Source organism: Rissa tridactyla, chromosome 12 (assembly GCF_028500815.1).
Source record: "Rissa tridactyla isolate bRisTri1 chromosome 12, bRisTri1.patW.cur.20221130, whole genome shotgun sequence".
Taxonomy (NCBI): Eukaryota; Metazoa; Chordata; class Aves; order Charadriiformes; family Laridae; genus Rissa; species Rissa tridactyla.
The window spans coordinates 5,886,182-5,903,629 of record NC_071477.1 but is presented as its reverse complement, the minus strand read 5'-3'; the positions used below and the strand labels follow the sequence as shown (position 1 = coordinate 5,903,629).

The following is a 17,448-nucleotide window of genomic DNA, read 5'->3' as shown; positions in this document are numbered from 1 at the left end:
CGTCCTGACCCATCTCGGTCACAGAGCCGCAGAACGGGACCCAAGGCGTCTGCTTCACCCATGGCACCGGGCTCCAGGGTTTGGCAAGCCCGTGGGGCAGCAGCTCACGTCTCCCAGCGGCCCCTGTCACCCGGGAGGGGGCTGGCCCTCTCCCTGTGGTGCAGCACGCAGCACACTTGGCCACCCTCCGTCGGGACCAGTCAGCCACGTTTAGCCGTGGCCCAGCGGCTCCCCTCACCAGGCCGCTGCAGAGGCCCAGCCCGCCCTGTGAGAGGCGGGAGGCCTCGGGGTGGGCCGGAGCCGCGGGGGCCGGGCCAGGGGGGCAGAGCAGGGTCCATCCTGAACCCCTCAACCGGAGGGGCTGTGGGGTAGCCCCCAGGGTCAGCACGGCCCGTGGGACACGGCTGTCGCCTGCCCCATGCCGCGCCGAGGCTGCCTGACCCCCCGTCTCTTGCCCATTCCGGGGGCTGCTTTGCGACAGTGTGGCGCCTCCCGCCTCTCGCTTTCCGGCAGCACCCCTCCCGCCTCGCTTTCCGGCAGAGCGGCGCCCTCCCGGCTCGCCTGCGCTCCCTGCCTTACGGCACAGTGTCGCGCCGCCCCGGTCGTTGGCGACAGTTTCCCGGTGGCGGGGCCCGGTCAGTGCCATGGACGTGGGGGAGCTGCTCAGCTACCAGGTGAGCGGCCCCGCGGCGGCTGCCGGTTCGCTGAGGAGAGGGCGCCGAGCGGGGCCGGCAGTGGTGGGGCCTGTCAGGGCGGCGGGGCCCGGCTGCTCCCGCGGGGCCTGGGCCGGCCCCGCTCCCGGCCCAGCGCCGGTGCGGCCGCGGGCCTGGAGCGGGCCGCTGTGCAGAGCCGCTCTCGGTACCCTCTCTCACGAGACCCGGTTACGGTGTCTCTAACTTCTGGGGGCCTTCCCACCCCTTCGGGGAAGCGGTGCCTCGGTGGGACCCGGTTACCGGCAGCTCTCTGGGAATGGGGCTTTGCTGATGCTGTTTCTTCCACAGACGGGCACGGTTTGATATTTTTGCTGATGTGCGCCTGTTCCTGAAGTAAAGCCTGTGCTTGTTTCATGGCTTGCGTTCTCGTTCTTTTTTTTTCTACCTGTTTTACTTCAAAACCCATTGGATTTGATTTTTACCAAAGTCTTTTGAAAACGTTTTCCTTCTTATAAAAGTTTCCTTTTATCTTGCGAGCATCTCTTCCCTCAGCATGTGATTGTTATTCGTTGTTTGGACGTCAATTTATAAGCAGATATGGTAAATCACATATTTATTGTGATGAGAGTGGATTTTGCATGTTCCCATGTGAATTGGGGAATGACAGCACTGCTTTGCAACAATGTTTTGATACTTCTCTGTGATTTGTGCACAGGATAGTGTTGCCTTGTACTTTAATTCTTAGACAAACTGCAGCAGTGGCCTTTCTCTGCTGAATCAGTAGGTTAGAAAAGCACCCTAAGACATTATCTATGTTGTAAGTAATTTAGTAGGAGAGTTATGTGACTCGCTACAGCTTAATTCAGAACACAGGATTCTGTGTGGAGCTCCTTCCTATGTGCTCTTCTGGTATGCATTAGTCTGGAGCACTACACGTGTTCAGAGGTGAGAAGACCATCCTACTGCTCAGGACACGTCTGTACATTCAGAATATGTTATTTTGAGATGCACAGGGAAAGAGGAAAAATTACCTTTGGGTTTGAGAAATTTCCCATCTTCTTTTCCCAGAGGTATTAAAATACTCTGGAGTGTGTCTGAAAGAGTAGTCTTTCTTTGAGAACTCCACTAGATTCCAACTTGATTCAGCTCCAGGACGTTTTCTTCTGTGGATTGCTCTGTCTCTAACATCCTTCCTACTTCATCCATTTGTGTGGTGCTGACCACATAGTCCTGCTGTTCTGAGATCTGTTTTACTTTTGTATTTCTCTATCTACCACTTTCCTCAAAGTTTTTTTCAGTATCAAATTAGAATGACCATTTCTCATGTTCCTTTAATTCTCTGGTCCTCTCCACCTCAGTTATGGTTAATGATACTGTCCTTTACTTGTTCTGTGATGCAATTTACATCTAAGGTACAGAAAGGTAAACGTTTGTTGTAATTTTTTAACCAGGCTCTAGTTTGGGGTTTTGTTTGTTGGTTTTTCTCTTGCTCTGAAAATGTGAAGTCTGCAGGATTTCCTTCTGCTGTGGAGGAAAGTGCACATCCACTTCGCTTTGATCCTTTTGATTTCTGCACAGCTTTCTCTTGGATGAGCTTTCTATACTGCAATGAGGCTAGAGGTAAAGAAATGCTGCTTAGCTGCTGGGTATTACAATTTTAATTTCTTCTCTTGCTGATGAAATTATTCTTAGCTGTGGGAGAAAACATTCTGCAGCTTTAAAACAACTACTGAAATTGCTCCTGAAGGTATTCTCCTGGCTCTGTGCTCGTCTGGTCTCTCACCCGAATACAGATGGTTCCTGTGTCAGTAGATGAGGCAATGCTTCAGATTAAGCGTTGGATTTCAGTGTCACTGTATTCAGACTTCCAGAATTAGGTAAAACGATGAATACAGGTGAAAGAGGTGAAGGAGAAGAAGGTGGATAAATAGCTCTGGTTCTGAGAAAATGAGATTCTCTTCTGTGAGGGCACTTCTGACTGAAAGATAGAAACAAAAGTTGGAAACAACAGGTTTTGCTGCCTCCCATCCTGCATGGGTCAGGCATCTGCCACAGCTCTGTGAGACAGGAGAAGCAGGTGCCCTCCTGCATCATTTTTAGAAATGTACATTCTTGTCCACTGAATGTGTAAAATGCAGAATAATCAGACTGTTGTGCCTGTGCCACAGAGAGGACGCTGTCATGTGCGTGGCAGATAAACGAAGTGAGCGTTGCTCCAGGCTGCCTGCTGTACCCAGCTGACGGGCTGCTGCTTCTGAGAGGAGGATGGCTTGGTGGCTTGTACAACAGCTCCTGACCTGCTCCGGTTTTCTGTCTGGTGTTGTAAGGTTAACTGGAGCGCGGGTTTGGGCGCTTTCCTGCATTGGGCTGAGGAAGGGGCTGGCTCAAGATCTCCTCATCCATCCTTGGTGCAGGGGTGGCACCGGCTGTCAGTCGAGCGGGCTGGATGATGGGTGATGTGCACCTCCGCTGTCTGATTTTAATCTCTTGCTGCAAATGAGTTAGTCTTCACAGCTTCCCTCAGCACAACCCAAAATAATTGCTTTTCTGTTACGTTGTTTTGAATTTGTCTCCTCTAAATGCCTAACCTGTGCCCTTGCTTAATCAAGATGATGTTCTCCCTCAGTGCCAAGGCTGGCATGGAAGATTTCAGGCACTGTGCCACCAATTCATAACCAAGTGTCTGTCAGAGTGGGAAAAGGAACCACTTGCAACAAAAAATACAATTAAACAGCACCTGGCAGTTTATACAAAGCTCAGGAATCCATAAACTTTATGTGTTTCTGCAAAACAGTTGCAGATGGTCTAAACTGATGATTAAATATTGCTGCTGTTCTGCCCGGAAAGACTGTGCCCGGATCCTCTGCGCCTGGCCTCCCATTACGGAGGGTAATTAAGGGGACAAAGCCAACTCCAGTTCTTTTCAGAGATCTCTTTCAATGGTCTTGGGAGGGAATCAGGGAGATTATTTTAATTTTCATTAAATGCAGATTTCACCACTGTGAGTGATCATTACAAACTGCTAATTTTTTAATGGAATATTAGTAAAATCAAACAACAAAAGAAGTGGTAAATAACGAGATAAGGTCTGACTTCACTGAGCTGGGCGGTCTTCCCATTGTTTGAATGGATTGAGGGCAGTTTGTAGTGGGATGGATCCCTCTGTGTCAGCGGAGGCACAATTTTCTATACCTACTGGTGGTATAGATAGTATGGTGTAAATTTGCAATGTAATGGATGCATCTGATGGCAGAGGCAGCTCAGCTGATAAGGTTATTGACAACTTATGGTTTTATTACCCTGCTAGCTGTTGTCCTGCCTGCGGGTTAAAGCGAGGAGCCGACACTGTCTCAGCCGCTGGCTGCAGTGCTCGGCTCCACTCCGGGGGAGTGCAGGCTCTATGCCATGGATCTCAGGTCAGTGCAGGTTGCAAGTGAATCTTTAGTTTACTTTTTGGTGTGTAATCTTTGGCCACCAAACTGGAGCACGTGTAGAAGTCTGATCCCTGCCCTGTGCACCTCCTCGCATGGGTCCCGATGGCCGTGCTCCTCCTTGGGGCAGTTTGTAACCTCCTGAGGGTTTGCTCCTGTCCCAGCTGTGGCAGAACCTCTGAAGCAGGACCGGCTTCTGCTGCGCTTGCAGAGGTCTCAGGTACGCAGCTGCAGGTTCAGAATTGTTAGGTTTAATAGTTGTTTTTCTGGATACAGTTGCAGGAGGCAAATTTCCTGCTTGTTTTTTGAGGGGTGCTGATGGGTTCAGTCACCTCTGTAGAGATGGGAGAAGAGAGAGAGGGAGGTGTGCGGGGGGCCACAGGACTGGGCTTTGAAGACTGCGGTTAGCCCGGGTGCTGAGGGGGTCGCCTTGGGCTCTCTCTCTGATGTTACAGGAACACAAACAGATGGCTGTCTCTGCTGAAGACTATGTGCTAGTTCTTGGTGTTCTTCACAAAAGACTTGGTCTTTGTAAAGTTTCTACCGTCTATCATTTCTCTCATCTATTTTTGCATTGGTTCAGAATGAAGTAAAGTAAGCAACTGCAGGAACAGATACGGGATAACCAGTCTTTGTACCCTCCATGCAAACATCCATCTCTTGGTCATTATATATATTATATATATATATAGTGTATTATTATGTGGTAGCTCTGATGGGGAGATAAAACTTCAGATTTTGCTTTTACGTCTTTTCCTCTGCATGCTTTTCGTAGTGGCAAGCTGCCTTGAGGACTTGGGTGCCCCACAGAGTGGAAAAATAAAGACAAAAAGGGTTAATTCTCTCTGAAAGTAATAATCCATATCCATGTAGGTACAGTGAGCATCTTTCCTTTCATTTGGCTCAGTTTCTGTCATTTTGGAGCTCTCGGGACTTCCTGAGGTTTCTGGGTTTTCCTGGTACCAGTCCTTCCAGTTTCTAATGCTCAGATCTCACAGCATCTAAAAGTGTTGTGCTTCAGGAAGGAAAAAACAATGAAAAGTAAGATTGATAGTAGCCTGGTTTATCACAAATGTTGGAAACAAAATTAAGAAGTTAGTGAAGATATCTCTGGAGATTTGGGGCTTGCTTTCATGAGTCCTAAATTGACAGCTAATGCACAGCTTTCCGCCGTGGCTCTTCTGAGCAGGCTGCAGCTGGCTGAGATGTGGTCACAAAAGAAGCTGCATCACTTATGAAGATTTATTTCAGATTTCACTAACAAATAATTTCCAAGTTTCACAGTAACAAGGTTACTTACAAAGCAGATGTCTTAGTAATATGAAACTCCATTACTGAGGCTTTTCTAAACCTTCCTGATGTTTGGAGAAGGCTGGAAGCAATCAGGGGCCTAAACAATAGGTTTTCGTATTCTATGGGATACTTGATATTGATGTGCAGTCGCTGCTTTGAGGGAGACCAGGCATGGGGGTGGGCGGATCATTGTTCTTTGATTTAGGGCATCTTGTCTCTCACCGTCACGTTACATGTCCGTGCAGGAATGAGGACCCGTGTCTGGTGTGTGTGTCCAGAGGACGTCTGCCACCCCAAGCCTCGGACCCAGGCTGTAACAGCTTAGATCTGTCAGTTAACATCCAAAGCAAGTACAGCTGAAGGCTAGAAGAGAAACAGAAAGATAATTCTCCCTTTACCAAACACCAGCTTTTGCTTACTTTATTGTATTTTATAAACGTCAGCTTTTTTTTTTTTAAACCCTTTTGTATTCGCTGTTTTTTGTGTGGTGATATCAGTGTTAGATTTAAATGAAAATGTCTTCTGAATAAATTACTGTGAATGCACTGCATTCAACAGGAACAAAATTAAGCTTAAGTAACAAAACAATTTAAAAATGCTTTTCTTGTGCATTTTCTAATGAGTTCCATCTTCGTGCCAAATGCACCTTAGCACAACTGAGTAAAACCCTCACATTTTATTTATCAAATGATTAACTTTCCCTTTTCTACCAGAAGGCAAAACTTGTGTAGATGTGTGTGAAGCTATGAAATTAGTTAAATAAATGTGTTTAGACACAATATATGTATTTGCTTAGCAAAATGCACCAGTCTCAGTGCAACAATGTACGTGCTTAATTCTTGTTGGTTGGTAACAGTCCTGTAGAAAATACAAATGCAAGCCAAAAATGAAAATCAATGAACGGAAGCTAATGCTTGCCTTAAATCAGCTGTTCATGACTGTGCATCTCATGCGAAATGGGCAGAAACCCAGGTGTTCCACTTATGCCTTGATTTCTTAGTTTTAATAGTGCTGGTTGGAAAACTGCAATATTCTTAGTAAGGTTTTGCATAACATCAATAACAAAAGGAAAAACCTTAATGCCTGCTTAATAGCGTTTGCCCAGGAATTCAATTACTGTCTATTGCCAATATGTTGGCAGCATTAATAATTGCACGCTGGGCACTTCCATAATTTGTCATAATGATTTCTGTTATGTGTTATAGAAGATCCCCCCCCCCCCCCCCAACAATGCATAAATAGAAAAAAGGATAAAATAATTGAGATTGAAACAGGATGTAAATTCTGATACTAAGGATTGTGTACTCAGAGGAAATAGGGTTGGTTTCATGATGGAGTTTTAATTTCGATTTTGTTCTGGTGATATAGTCCCTTCCCATGGTACATTACTTTGCATCTGACAAACCACCAGCTCCCTTGGTCCCTCATTACAGCTGCAGGCTCACTGAGGGTTTTGTTCCTTTTTTTAATGTTTAGAAATGAGAGTGAGGCATGAGATTCTGACTCCCTAAATTAGGAACGTCCAAGGCAAATCTTGTAGGGCTTTTTGCTGTAAATTCCAGGACTTCTTATGGCACTAATTTCTCTATCTGTGTTAGTAACATTAATCTGTCAAAGGTGGTTTAAGGTGACTTAGATATTATTGAGGAGTGAGTGGAAGGACATAGGAAGGACAGAGACCTGTGTGACATTAAGGGCACTGAATAAGGAATATGTATTTACTGAAGTTTTTTCCTTAGATGATTTCATTTAGAAGATCACCTTTTTTCTTTTTCTTTTCTTTATTGGGTTGCTGATTGCTTGAGGAGGGTTTGAATTACTGGTTGTTGACAATGACACATTTGTTTCCAAGTGGTTCTATGTGAAATTATATTTTAATGTACCTAGAAGGTAAGTAATAGGAATCTGCTTTTAAAAAAAAAGAAAAAACAACTTCCCCAAAAAAGCAACCCACAAAACCCTCCCAGCAAATAAATTTTTCATTCCAAAGCATCTCCAGGTATGCTTCTGCTTCAAGGCTCTTGAATTATGAGCTGAGTAACTGCTTTAAAAGTGCATGGGTGCACTTTAGTAGAGTTTTAAGTCAGGAATGTACCATCGGTAATGGAAACAGCAAAGAAGATATAGGAAGAAAGGAGATAGATAACCGAGTTTGAATAGGTCTAGCTGGGAGCAAGCATCTAGAGGTTTGATTTGTGTTAATATGTTGTCTGGGAAACTTGATTCTGCATTTTCCTCAAAGTGGTGACAACATGGTAACCCTGAAAACATAACGCGATCTTGGTCAGTCTGCCGTCCAGTTTGCCTCTCATTATGAATAACACTTCAAGTGTTTTTCAGGGAGGTCTTTTTTTTTATTTTTTTTTAACATCTCTTCTGAAAGTAGAGTTTTCTTGAGAGTAGAGCTTTCATTTGCTAGCTTTTCATTTATATTGAAATAAATAAATACCTAAATGCTCTCTGGGATGTGCAGAGAAGCAGTTGTAGCTGGTCTGCAGCATGTGCACTGTAATTGAATCATGGTGGGATTGCCTTATAAGCCTGACTGATTTATTGCACTCTGGGGCCCAGAAGTTCCCAACCTGCTGGGGAGCTGGAAATTCCCACCTTGACACCCACGCTCGTGCGGGACCTGGCAGGAGAAGGACACTGTCACGTGTTCCCTCTGCACCTTTCTTTCTTTGAATCAAAACCCAGAAGAACCCAAATCTCAGTTAAAAGACCTTATCTTATGGTCCTGAAAGCATGATGATTTTAGACAAAGGGTCCCACACAGCAGAAGAGTGGGGTCTTCCTGCCAGATAATGTTTTGTGAAATAGGCTGGACAAATGTTAGACCTAGTGGGGTTACGAAATCATCTACCAGGCAACTTGAGCAGCTGATAGAAAGTAAAAATATTTTTCTTATTGTTTTCATTGCTCTTAGCACACAGGCTTCTTTTAAATAGTAAAGAATTAAGCTTTGTTTTCCTGTAGTTAGAGAGCATGGAGTACTCTTGTTCCAGCTTGGTTGTCCTTCAAAAAAAATGTGAGAGACCAAATTTAATATCCTTGTAGTTTTTGAAGGGAAAGAATTTTTACTTCTGTTGCAAATGCTTTCGTCCCTTTTTACCTAAATTAAAATGTGGGATTAGGGTTAATGGACTTTTTCTTGTCCCTAGCAAGTTACCTTTAATTTTGACAATTAAATAGAAATTGTGGAATAAAATAATAGGTTGTTCCAAGCAAACCATAAAGGTATGGGCACCGCTTAATCTGATGCCAAACCCCTGCAGAATTGCAGCAAGCAACAGTAGTCCTGTGCTGTGTACTCTAAATTAGGCTCTGATTCTGCATTCAAGCGTCAGCAAACCTTAGACAGAAGGATGGGGGAAGTCAAGTGAAGTTAGGATGCACAGAAGAATTCAATATAATGTTCATATACTAGGTGGGTAAAAAATTCTCTTTTGCTACTATCTGCTTGAGCGCATTGGTCTTCTATCTGTAAAGCATGAGGTCGTCTCAGCTGACTTAGCTGATTGCAGATCCTTGAGATGGTCAGCTGTACAGCCGCTGAGCAGTTCAGTTTGGCCACTTCTTGTCTTTGAAATCCTCGTCTTTGCTGCCTATGAAGATGTTTTCCCGTGAATCGTGTTCATAGATCAAACAAGGTAGGATGTTGACATAGCTCTTGGCAGAGCCATTCATCTACTCATGTTATGTTCCACTTCACTAAATTAATTTCCTTTTCAGTTTTCAGAGTTGTTAAGTGTTGTGTAAGTAAATGTTTTAAACAACTTGTAAGAATTTCCTCAGTATATCTTGTAATATTGGTGTTCTGGTTTGCGAGGGTCACAAAAGACTTGTATTCATTCACCTTATTTCTCTGACTTTAGCCTAACAGAGGGACAAAAAGACCCCGTGATGAAGAGGAAGAAGAAATCAAAGCCCGTCGGAAACAAGCTAGTGCACGAGAGCACAGTCGTCACAGGGAAGAGGAGTCTGTTGCGCTGGAAGAAACTGATGATGAGAAGAAGAAACTTCTTCAGATAATTGAGAGGGATGGAGAAGAGGAAGAGGAGGAAGTAAATCACTGGGGCCTGTGGGAAAGGGGAGGCAGTGGGAAATATGCAAACACTAAATCACTTCTCTGTGATTTCATCATCTTACCATGTAGATGATGAGACTAATGTGATTTTCACATGCCTCATACAGCTTAAGGTTATGGTTTTACTTTCCTGCCCCAGGGGTAGTCATTAATTTCAAATGGGGCTTTTCAAAGATATCCTCGGAAGGTTTAAGGGGGGGGCAAAAGGGAGGGGGAAGGGAAAGCTTTCAAGCCTAATCTCCATTTTAGGCTGCGAATACCCAAATCACCTTCTAAAATATATTTTTAGGAAATAGTTTCTGTATTCTAAGCAGTTTCCTAACTCTGTTGTTCTCATCGGTACCCCCAGCCATGCAGCTTCTTCCACTCCCCCCGTCTTTGTAGCTGTGCAGCAGCAGCAGCAAATAAACAAACATTCTTCTATACAAGAAAGGTCTTGGGTTAGAGGAGGGGGGTAGCAGCTGTCAAGGGTAAATGATTTCAAGCCTTGGAGACAGAAATCCAATGCAGCATTGGCCTTTCTGCCAAGGGCCAGGGAAAAGATCACTTTATAAATGTGACACATGGATTGGTATAAATCTAGAAGATATTTGCTTCCTGCTGCATGTGTCCTGTTTGATAAAAAAACAAGTGATATTCACCACTGCAGAGACATGTAGGTTTGTAAAATATCATTGTCCTTTGTATACAGCATTGCTAGCATTCGTGTCTGAAAATCTCCCTCGGTTTTTTGATGTTGAGCTATCGCCGTTACAGTTGTTGCTGATAGAGGGGAAAGATAATGCAGGATTTCTTTAGCATTTGAGCTCCAATGAGGGTGAATGGACATAGCCAAAAGTCCTCTTGACTGGCCAGAATCTTGTGGATTCCTGCAGCGTACAAGTCCCTCGTCTTTGGCAAGTGGAGTTCTTCCATCCAGGCATTTTAAGGGCTGGAAGTCCAAGGTTTCTTTAGAACCAGAATCTCTTTTTTATTGTCTTGGAATGAAGTTAATGTAAGTGCCATCAAAATGCACTTTGTACCAGGAATTTTGATGGAAGGAAGCTGATCTGTAGGACACTGAATACTGAGTGCAAATTAAATACAAGATACAATGCTGATCCTAATGGAGATATTGTAGTGATATATGTTAGAGAAAGAAAAGAATCACATAAAATAGAAGGAAGCAACGTCAGCATGTGTGACAGTATCTTTGTGCATTGAAATCCCGTTGCAGGAAGAATATGGTTTGGGTGCTGTAGTATTGATTACCTGAATGGGATGGTGCTAAGAAAGGTTGGGCTTGAGAATGTAGGAAATCCAGTAATAATGGAAGGCTTGGATTGGTGGTGTTATTGTAATGGACTTTGCTGAAGAAATAGAAATTTCCTCTCTCATACAAGATTGCTGTTTAGTCACTAACCAAAGAATCTTCAACGCCAGAAGCAACTGTTGATTTAATCCTGAACAGGAGATGGGACACAAAACCTGGCTTAAGATGTGAAGTAGTCTCGTTTATTATTTCTTTTGAGAACTTTTCTTTACTTGTCTTTAATAGTGGAGAGGGAAGAGGTTTCACAATAAAATCTATATCATTAAAGAAGTGCATTAAAATTATGAAACAAGGGAAATAACACAATCGTGTTTGTGGGTATTAGGGCGATAGCTAAAGTTATATTACTGCTGTACAGTAAATGTGTAATGTCAACTGAGATACACCTTAGAAGAATTTAAAAAATAAAAAGAAAGTACTAGAGTAAAATATTGATTTTTTTTTTCTTTTTTTTTTTGCTTTAGAAAAAGACTTTAAAACAGAAGTGAAAGCTTATCCAAGTGAGGAAAATACAAAAGAACGTAAACTCAGGGCAGTTAAATGTAGACCTACAAAAAGAAATAGCACAATGGAGTTCTGAAAAGAACCCATCCATGGGCGTAAGCTGCTAATGCAGGTTTACCCTAATATGTCACAAGCAAAAAGCCTCAATACACACTGATGGTGCCAGGTAATAGCAGGTGTGAAAGAACAGCTCAAGGAAGATGAGCCATTGCAAAGCTGGGTTTTTTTGTCATTGATACTCGGTTTCAGAAAGTGTAGGGAAGCTCTTCTGGTTTATTTCCAAAGAACCTTCCATTGGTAAACCCCTGGTTTATAAAAATCCGACTTAGAAAGTTTTGCTCTGGGGAGCTTGCTCAGGTCACAGCTGGAATAAATCAATAGATGAATAGGAACGGTGTATGAGGTTTTTGGCAGCTTTCTGCAGTGAGACTTTCAGGGATTGCTCTTTGTTCCCGAAGGTTCTAGGCCCGACTGCAGTCTCACCGTGTTGCTGTACTCACGCTTTTGCCTTTTGCGGGATAATTGTTCCAACCATCCAAATACTAAGCTCTGTTTTCTGCCCTTTCCAATTTGGTTAGGAGGAACCTTTGGATGAAAGTTCAGTGAAGAAGATGATTCTCACCTTTGAGAAGAGATCTTACAAAAACCAGGAGCTGCGGATCAAGTTTCCCGACAATCCAGAGAAGTAAGATTATGCTCGACCCCTCTCTGTTACCCCTTTTTCCTCTGACTTTAGGTTTCAGCCCTAAATCAATTTCTTGAATACAGAGACATTTTCAGTTACATAAGGCTGACGTAACAGCAGTTATTGCTCTGTAGTTCCTCTGAATTTTATTTGAAACTTACTACTTTGTTAATTAAAAATGGCATTATTGAAACTCTGGTGATGGCCGGTATATGGCCGGCAGCATGAAGAGAATAATTAGCAATGAAGAGAAAAGTTCTAGTTTATTAAATTCTTGCTGCTGTTAATATGATAGATTGTGAAACTTCAGTACTAAACCTGGAGTTTATGTTGTTTTTATTTTGGGAGTGCACAAATTCAATAAGGTTTCATTAGTTTTGGTTTAGGTATCTAAGTAAGTGGCTTGGCTCTCAAAAGTGAGCACTAGCGAGCTCTCTCCCAACATCAGTCATCTTGGCATCGGAGGGTCATCAGCCGCGCGCTCTCATTTTTCAGGAGGCTCCTTTGCACTGTTTCCTCACTGGTAGGCGGGTGGTAGGTGTTTGGGGGGGTGGGCTGCAAATCAGATTGAGATCCTGGATTGGTGAGTTTTGCTTTCCAAATAATTAAAGATTTCATGCCATCATTTTGCGTGAAAGTGTTGTGCTTGCGTGTGCAGTTAGTGGTCTCTGTGGGAAGAAAATAATTTCATACTGTGGAGCTTTCTGATGCTGTGGTGAGCAAAACGGCTGGATGGGGTCTGAAAGCCAGACTTGGTCTGTGTGTTTCCACACCCGCGGTTCTAGTGAGCTTCTTCCTTCTTTCATGGGGTTTTGTTATTCACATTAAATGAGTTTCTCCCTACGTTTGAGTGCCATTATTTTTTTGTCCAGTTTGCTGTTCTTTCCCTTACCAAAATTCTTTTTATGGATTTTACTTCAGACTAATACAACCCACATACTACTATGGGGTAGCAGGGAGGGTGCATCGCTCTGGAGAATTCATTTTATCTGCAGGGTTTTTTTTTTTTTTTTTTTTTCATACATAGCTACAACCTCTTGATTTTATTTTATTTTATTTTTTTTAAAGTTCTAGAACTGATTTACACAACGGTAACAAATCTACTTATTTACTCTATGTAAATTACATAGTAGGAAGGCTTATCCTACTACATGATAAAGCTTCCCGGGGCAGGAGTATGACAGGATGAGGCACAGATTGCCGCTAGGAGTTCTGGACTCAGTGACATTGACATGACCACAGAGGATCAGAAATGCCGGGGCCATGTGCAACTGGGGTGACAAGTCTTACCTGGGATCTCCTGGAAGGTGGTGGTCTCTTTTTTGAAAAGGGCTGTGCATTGAGCACAGCTGACGTACTTTTTGCCTTTTTATTAACCATTTTTATCTTGCCTCAGGTTCATGGAGTCCGAACTGGATTTAAACGACATCATTCAGGAAATGCACGTGATCGCGACGATGCCTGACCTGTATCACCTGCTGGTGGAGCTCAACGCTGTGCAGTCCCTCCTTGGGCTGCTGGGACACGACAACACAGATATCCTTCAGTTTTAAAGCAGCTCTCATGCGAGAGGCTTTCTGCAGGCTTTTCTGTAATCACTTATGTCCTGCTTTCAAGGCTCCTGTGTGTGTTTTTCTCTTCTTTCCCACCACACTGAATTTATGTCTTGTCTTTTCTTTTCTTTTCTTTTTTTTTTTTCCAAAGTGAAAGCCTTCTTTGTTCAAGTAATATTGATTCTGAATTTTTTCAGTGCTGTTATTCTCCTTTCTTGTTTTATGGACCTTTCATCTAGGTTTGAGTGGCTGCGTTCAAGTGTGAACAGATGAACAATACAGGAAAAGCTAAAGTATGGGCTTAGCAGCATATAGCCTTGAACTGTGTGGAGACTTTGTCTGGAATAGTCCCCCATAAAAAAGAAAACGATTTACCCCTTTTTGTTGAGCTGTCACGCTTTCAGCTGTTTGCCATGAACTAGCTCACCACAGTGCTACACCTTAGTTTGTAAATGTGATAAATTCTTCATGTGTCCAGGCCTTTAGTTTGGTGTGCTCAGAGCTTGAGGTTGTGGGGAGCCCCTCTGCTTACACAAATATCCAGAGACGTTGCCATGCTCAGTTAGTTTTTGTATCACTGAACTTGGTCCCTACATGCATCTGTCCCGTGCTCCTCTAAAGATCTGAGGACATCTCAGAGAGAGTTTTCTGTCTATGCTGTCAAAGATTTTGGTAGTTTTGAACGAAAACAATGTCATCTTTTGAATATCCTTGTGCCTCGATGCTTAGCTGTCAGCCGATAAATAGAACTATGTGTGGCTTACCATTGTGCAGTCTTAAAGGTAAAGATCAGCCTGCGTTGCTTATAAAATATTCTACAGTAGGTTAAGCTGAAAAAACGTGTCGTGATTTGAGAGATTGTGGGTCTGTGTCCTGACAAACATTAGTGAATGGAGAGAGCAGTGAAGCCCAGTCGAAAGGGCGCTGGACTTAGACTTGAGACTACAGGAGGCTTTTTGTTTTACTTTTTTATTGATTCGTGACCTTAGGGAAGTAATTTATTCTTTACTTCTTTTCTTTGTGTGAAAAGCAGTAGATAATATTTACCAGCTTTTCTGAAGTGTTTTGAAATACACAATGTTAAAAGGATTGTTAAGTGCTAAATATTGTGGTCCAAGGCACAGATCTTGGTTTTCTTTTTTATCACTTTCCCTTGTAGTAATGTGCATTAAGAATTCATAATTCTTAATTGTAAGTGGGTGCAGTGATCAGAAGATAAAAACAAAACATAAATATTTTATTGCATACTAGCTTATATTAGAGAGCGCTGCTTACGTGTTTGGGTATTTTGACTTATAGCTAGCTGATCGTTGCTGCAGTAGAATGCTGGTTCCTGCAAAGCAGGAACACCACAGCTTTCCTTATCTCTGCTCTGTAATGGAAATTACTCTCAAGTAAATGTTTGTTAACAATTTACGGTTGTACAGTGGGAAACACCTACCATGCATAACGAGTTTCGTGGCTACCATAGTTTCATTACTTATTTTCTTGCCAGGCACTGCAGGCTTTTTGTGTGTACTATGTGCATGGCATTAAAAGCTTATACTGAATTTCTCATTCCCTAGGAAGATGTAAACTATGAGGATTTTGACTGGGATAGCAGAGCTGATTCATGGCTAGAGTGCGCAGGAATACAGCTTGCTTTGTCCTTTCAGCCATGAAAAGCTATGTCCTAGGGTCACTGCTGCTGTCAAGGACTTGTCAGTATTTCCACTGTGAACTCTCTTTAATTGGTTTGCAACTTGCCTGTCAGTTAGTTTACGGGTAGAAATTTGGCCTGCGAATTGCAATTTTGGGAAAAATATATTTCTTATAAAACTGCTGAAGTGTTTTCAGATGCGTTGGAAGCAGGACACAGGCTGTAGTAATGCCTCGCCACTGTGCTGCTGCTGCTTATCTACAGAATAGAAACACTATTAAAGTGAAACCTCTAAACATAAAACTAAATTGATACAGCTCAAGTTTTGTAATGCGTTTTTGTTAAAACAAATGGAAAAAGATTTTAAAAATGAGCTCTTCAAGGACAGAACTAAACAAATGGCTCTTCAGATGTGATTTAAATGTAGTCTTGAGGGACTAATGCAAGGAGACAAAAGCAACGTCCAAGGGGAGCAAATAGTCTGCTGAATGATTCATGCAGTTTTACACAAAACATGTGAATGAAAGATGATCACCAACAAGATTTTGTTAATGAAAGACAGGAAAGCTTCCAGTGAGGTTTTACTTTTCTATCTCCTAAATTTTATAGGACAACTGATACTCTCACTGGAAGCCTCAACAGAAGCTTCCAAGACAGGAGTGCCCTGCAAGATGAACTCCTCTGATTGCTAGAATTCTTTGCTTTGCACCAGAAAAATCTGGCTCAGTTGTCTTTATAGCACCCGGTAGGTAGCAGTAGTCTTCAGTTAGTTCCTCCCTTAGCTCTCCCTTCTGTGAGCTGATCAAACCCCATCAGAATCCCTTCTCTTGACCTACTGGTTTTGCTCTTGCTAATGCAGTGCAGTCTGTGCTTAGCCTTCGTCACTGCAGTGGCACACTGCCGACTCACCTTCAACTTGTCCACCAGAACTTCCAGGTTCTCTTCTGCAACGCTTACCTCTCCAGTCAGCCCCACTCATGGGCTTGTTCCCAGGTACAGGATTTTGTGTTTGTTGAACTTGATGGGTTTCCTATTGGCCAGTTCCTCCAGCTTTTGTTAATTAATAGTTGATTCCGTGCAGAATAAATGTAAGGCAGGTTATTTTCTCTTAACTTTTAAAAATTGTACCCTGTTTTTTGACCATGTTTTTACATAAGCACGAGTGACTGTCTCCCCAGTGAGGAGTAACCACCCTTCTCTTTGATTCCTCATGGCAGTTGTAACTAGAAGTGACATCTACCCATCAAGAAAATGTGTAGATATCTTTGACTTGGTTAAGGAGTGCTCTAGAGCACAAAGTAAGTAGCAGTCTTACTGATACACATCTTCTGCATTGCCTAGGCACAGGGTAACTTGGGACAGGGACAGGCAGCTCTCTTACAGTTTTTCCTGAGACTAGGTAAGTCACGACTGAAACCTGAAACCTTGCTAAGAAAAGATAGATGAAAATACTTTTCCTACTGCTGCTTCTGTGTCTGAGCAAATGCACAAATAGGAGAACTGGGAGGCTGGATTGTTAGCCTGTGCATTTTAAAGAGATTCATCACAAAGTTGTTATATAGGACATGCAGAAAACGGCATATCTTGTTCTACCCCACTGGGACTCAGGCAAGATTGATCAGCGTGTCTGAGAGAATAGGGAAGTGGGTCTAATGAGGTGGAATACGTCTCGTTGTACAAGAGAGCTGTGTAGCAGTCAGGGGAACCATGTGTTATGCAGCCCAGAGTTAATGAGCAAAAATTGGGCTGGCAGAAGCTCTGCTGTTCCTGCGAGGTCCGCGGTTAGAGGAGCATGCTGTCCTAATTGGGCCAGGCAGAAGGGGGTGATCGCTCCTGCTTCCTGCAGTGGCCTTGTTAGGTGCGTGCCGTATCAGGTTAGCAGGGGTAGCACTGAGAGCAGGATGCCCAAATCAGATTATTGTAACTCATTTCTGTTTGCTTGTATTCAATCTTGACAATTCAAGATGATGACTAGTTATAACAACTCTAGCAATTTTGATTTGAAAAAATAAAATAAGTATCATCAAGAAACAGTAAAATTGCCTGATGCAGTAAGCACGCAATCATACTTGGTTTTATCTTTTGTAATTGTTAGGATTCCCTGATTTTCGTGCTTACGAGGACTGTCTGCTGAAGTAGTCTCTGTGCTCTTGGCTCTGGTGTTCCTGTACCCCACTACTGTAATGTATTAACCACTTGTTTTGGATCCTGTCATGAGCATGCTGGCCTAAGAGCAATCTGCTTTTGATATTAAATGTCTTTGCCTCTGTGTTGGTTTTCCTTAACACCTA

At 43.0% G+C, this 17,448-nt stretch overlaps 1 protein-coding gene across 5 annotated transcripts in view; it reads left to right on the top strand.

Moving 5' to 3' along the window:
* The first annotated feature begins 544 nt into the window (after positions 1-544).
* CTNNBL1 (catenin beta like 1) overlaps positions 545-17,448 on the top strand; it is a 56,085-nt gene continuing 39,181 nt past the window's right edge. For all 5 annotated transcript variants that reach the window (XR_008468960.1, XM_054218075.1, XM_054218074.1 and 2 more), the window contains exons 1-4: positions 545-674; positions 9,253-9,441; positions 11,859-11,965; positions 13,362-13,503. Coding sequence is in view for 4 of the 5 variants with exons in the window: in XM_054218075.1 (XP_054074050.1) it covers positions 645-674; positions 9,253-9,441; positions 11,859-11,965; positions 13,362-13,503 (468 nt within the window). In the remaining variant the exon portion in view is untranslated. The remainder of the gene's footprint in view (positions 675-9,252; positions 9,442-11,858; positions 11,966-13,361; positions 13,504-17,448) is intronic.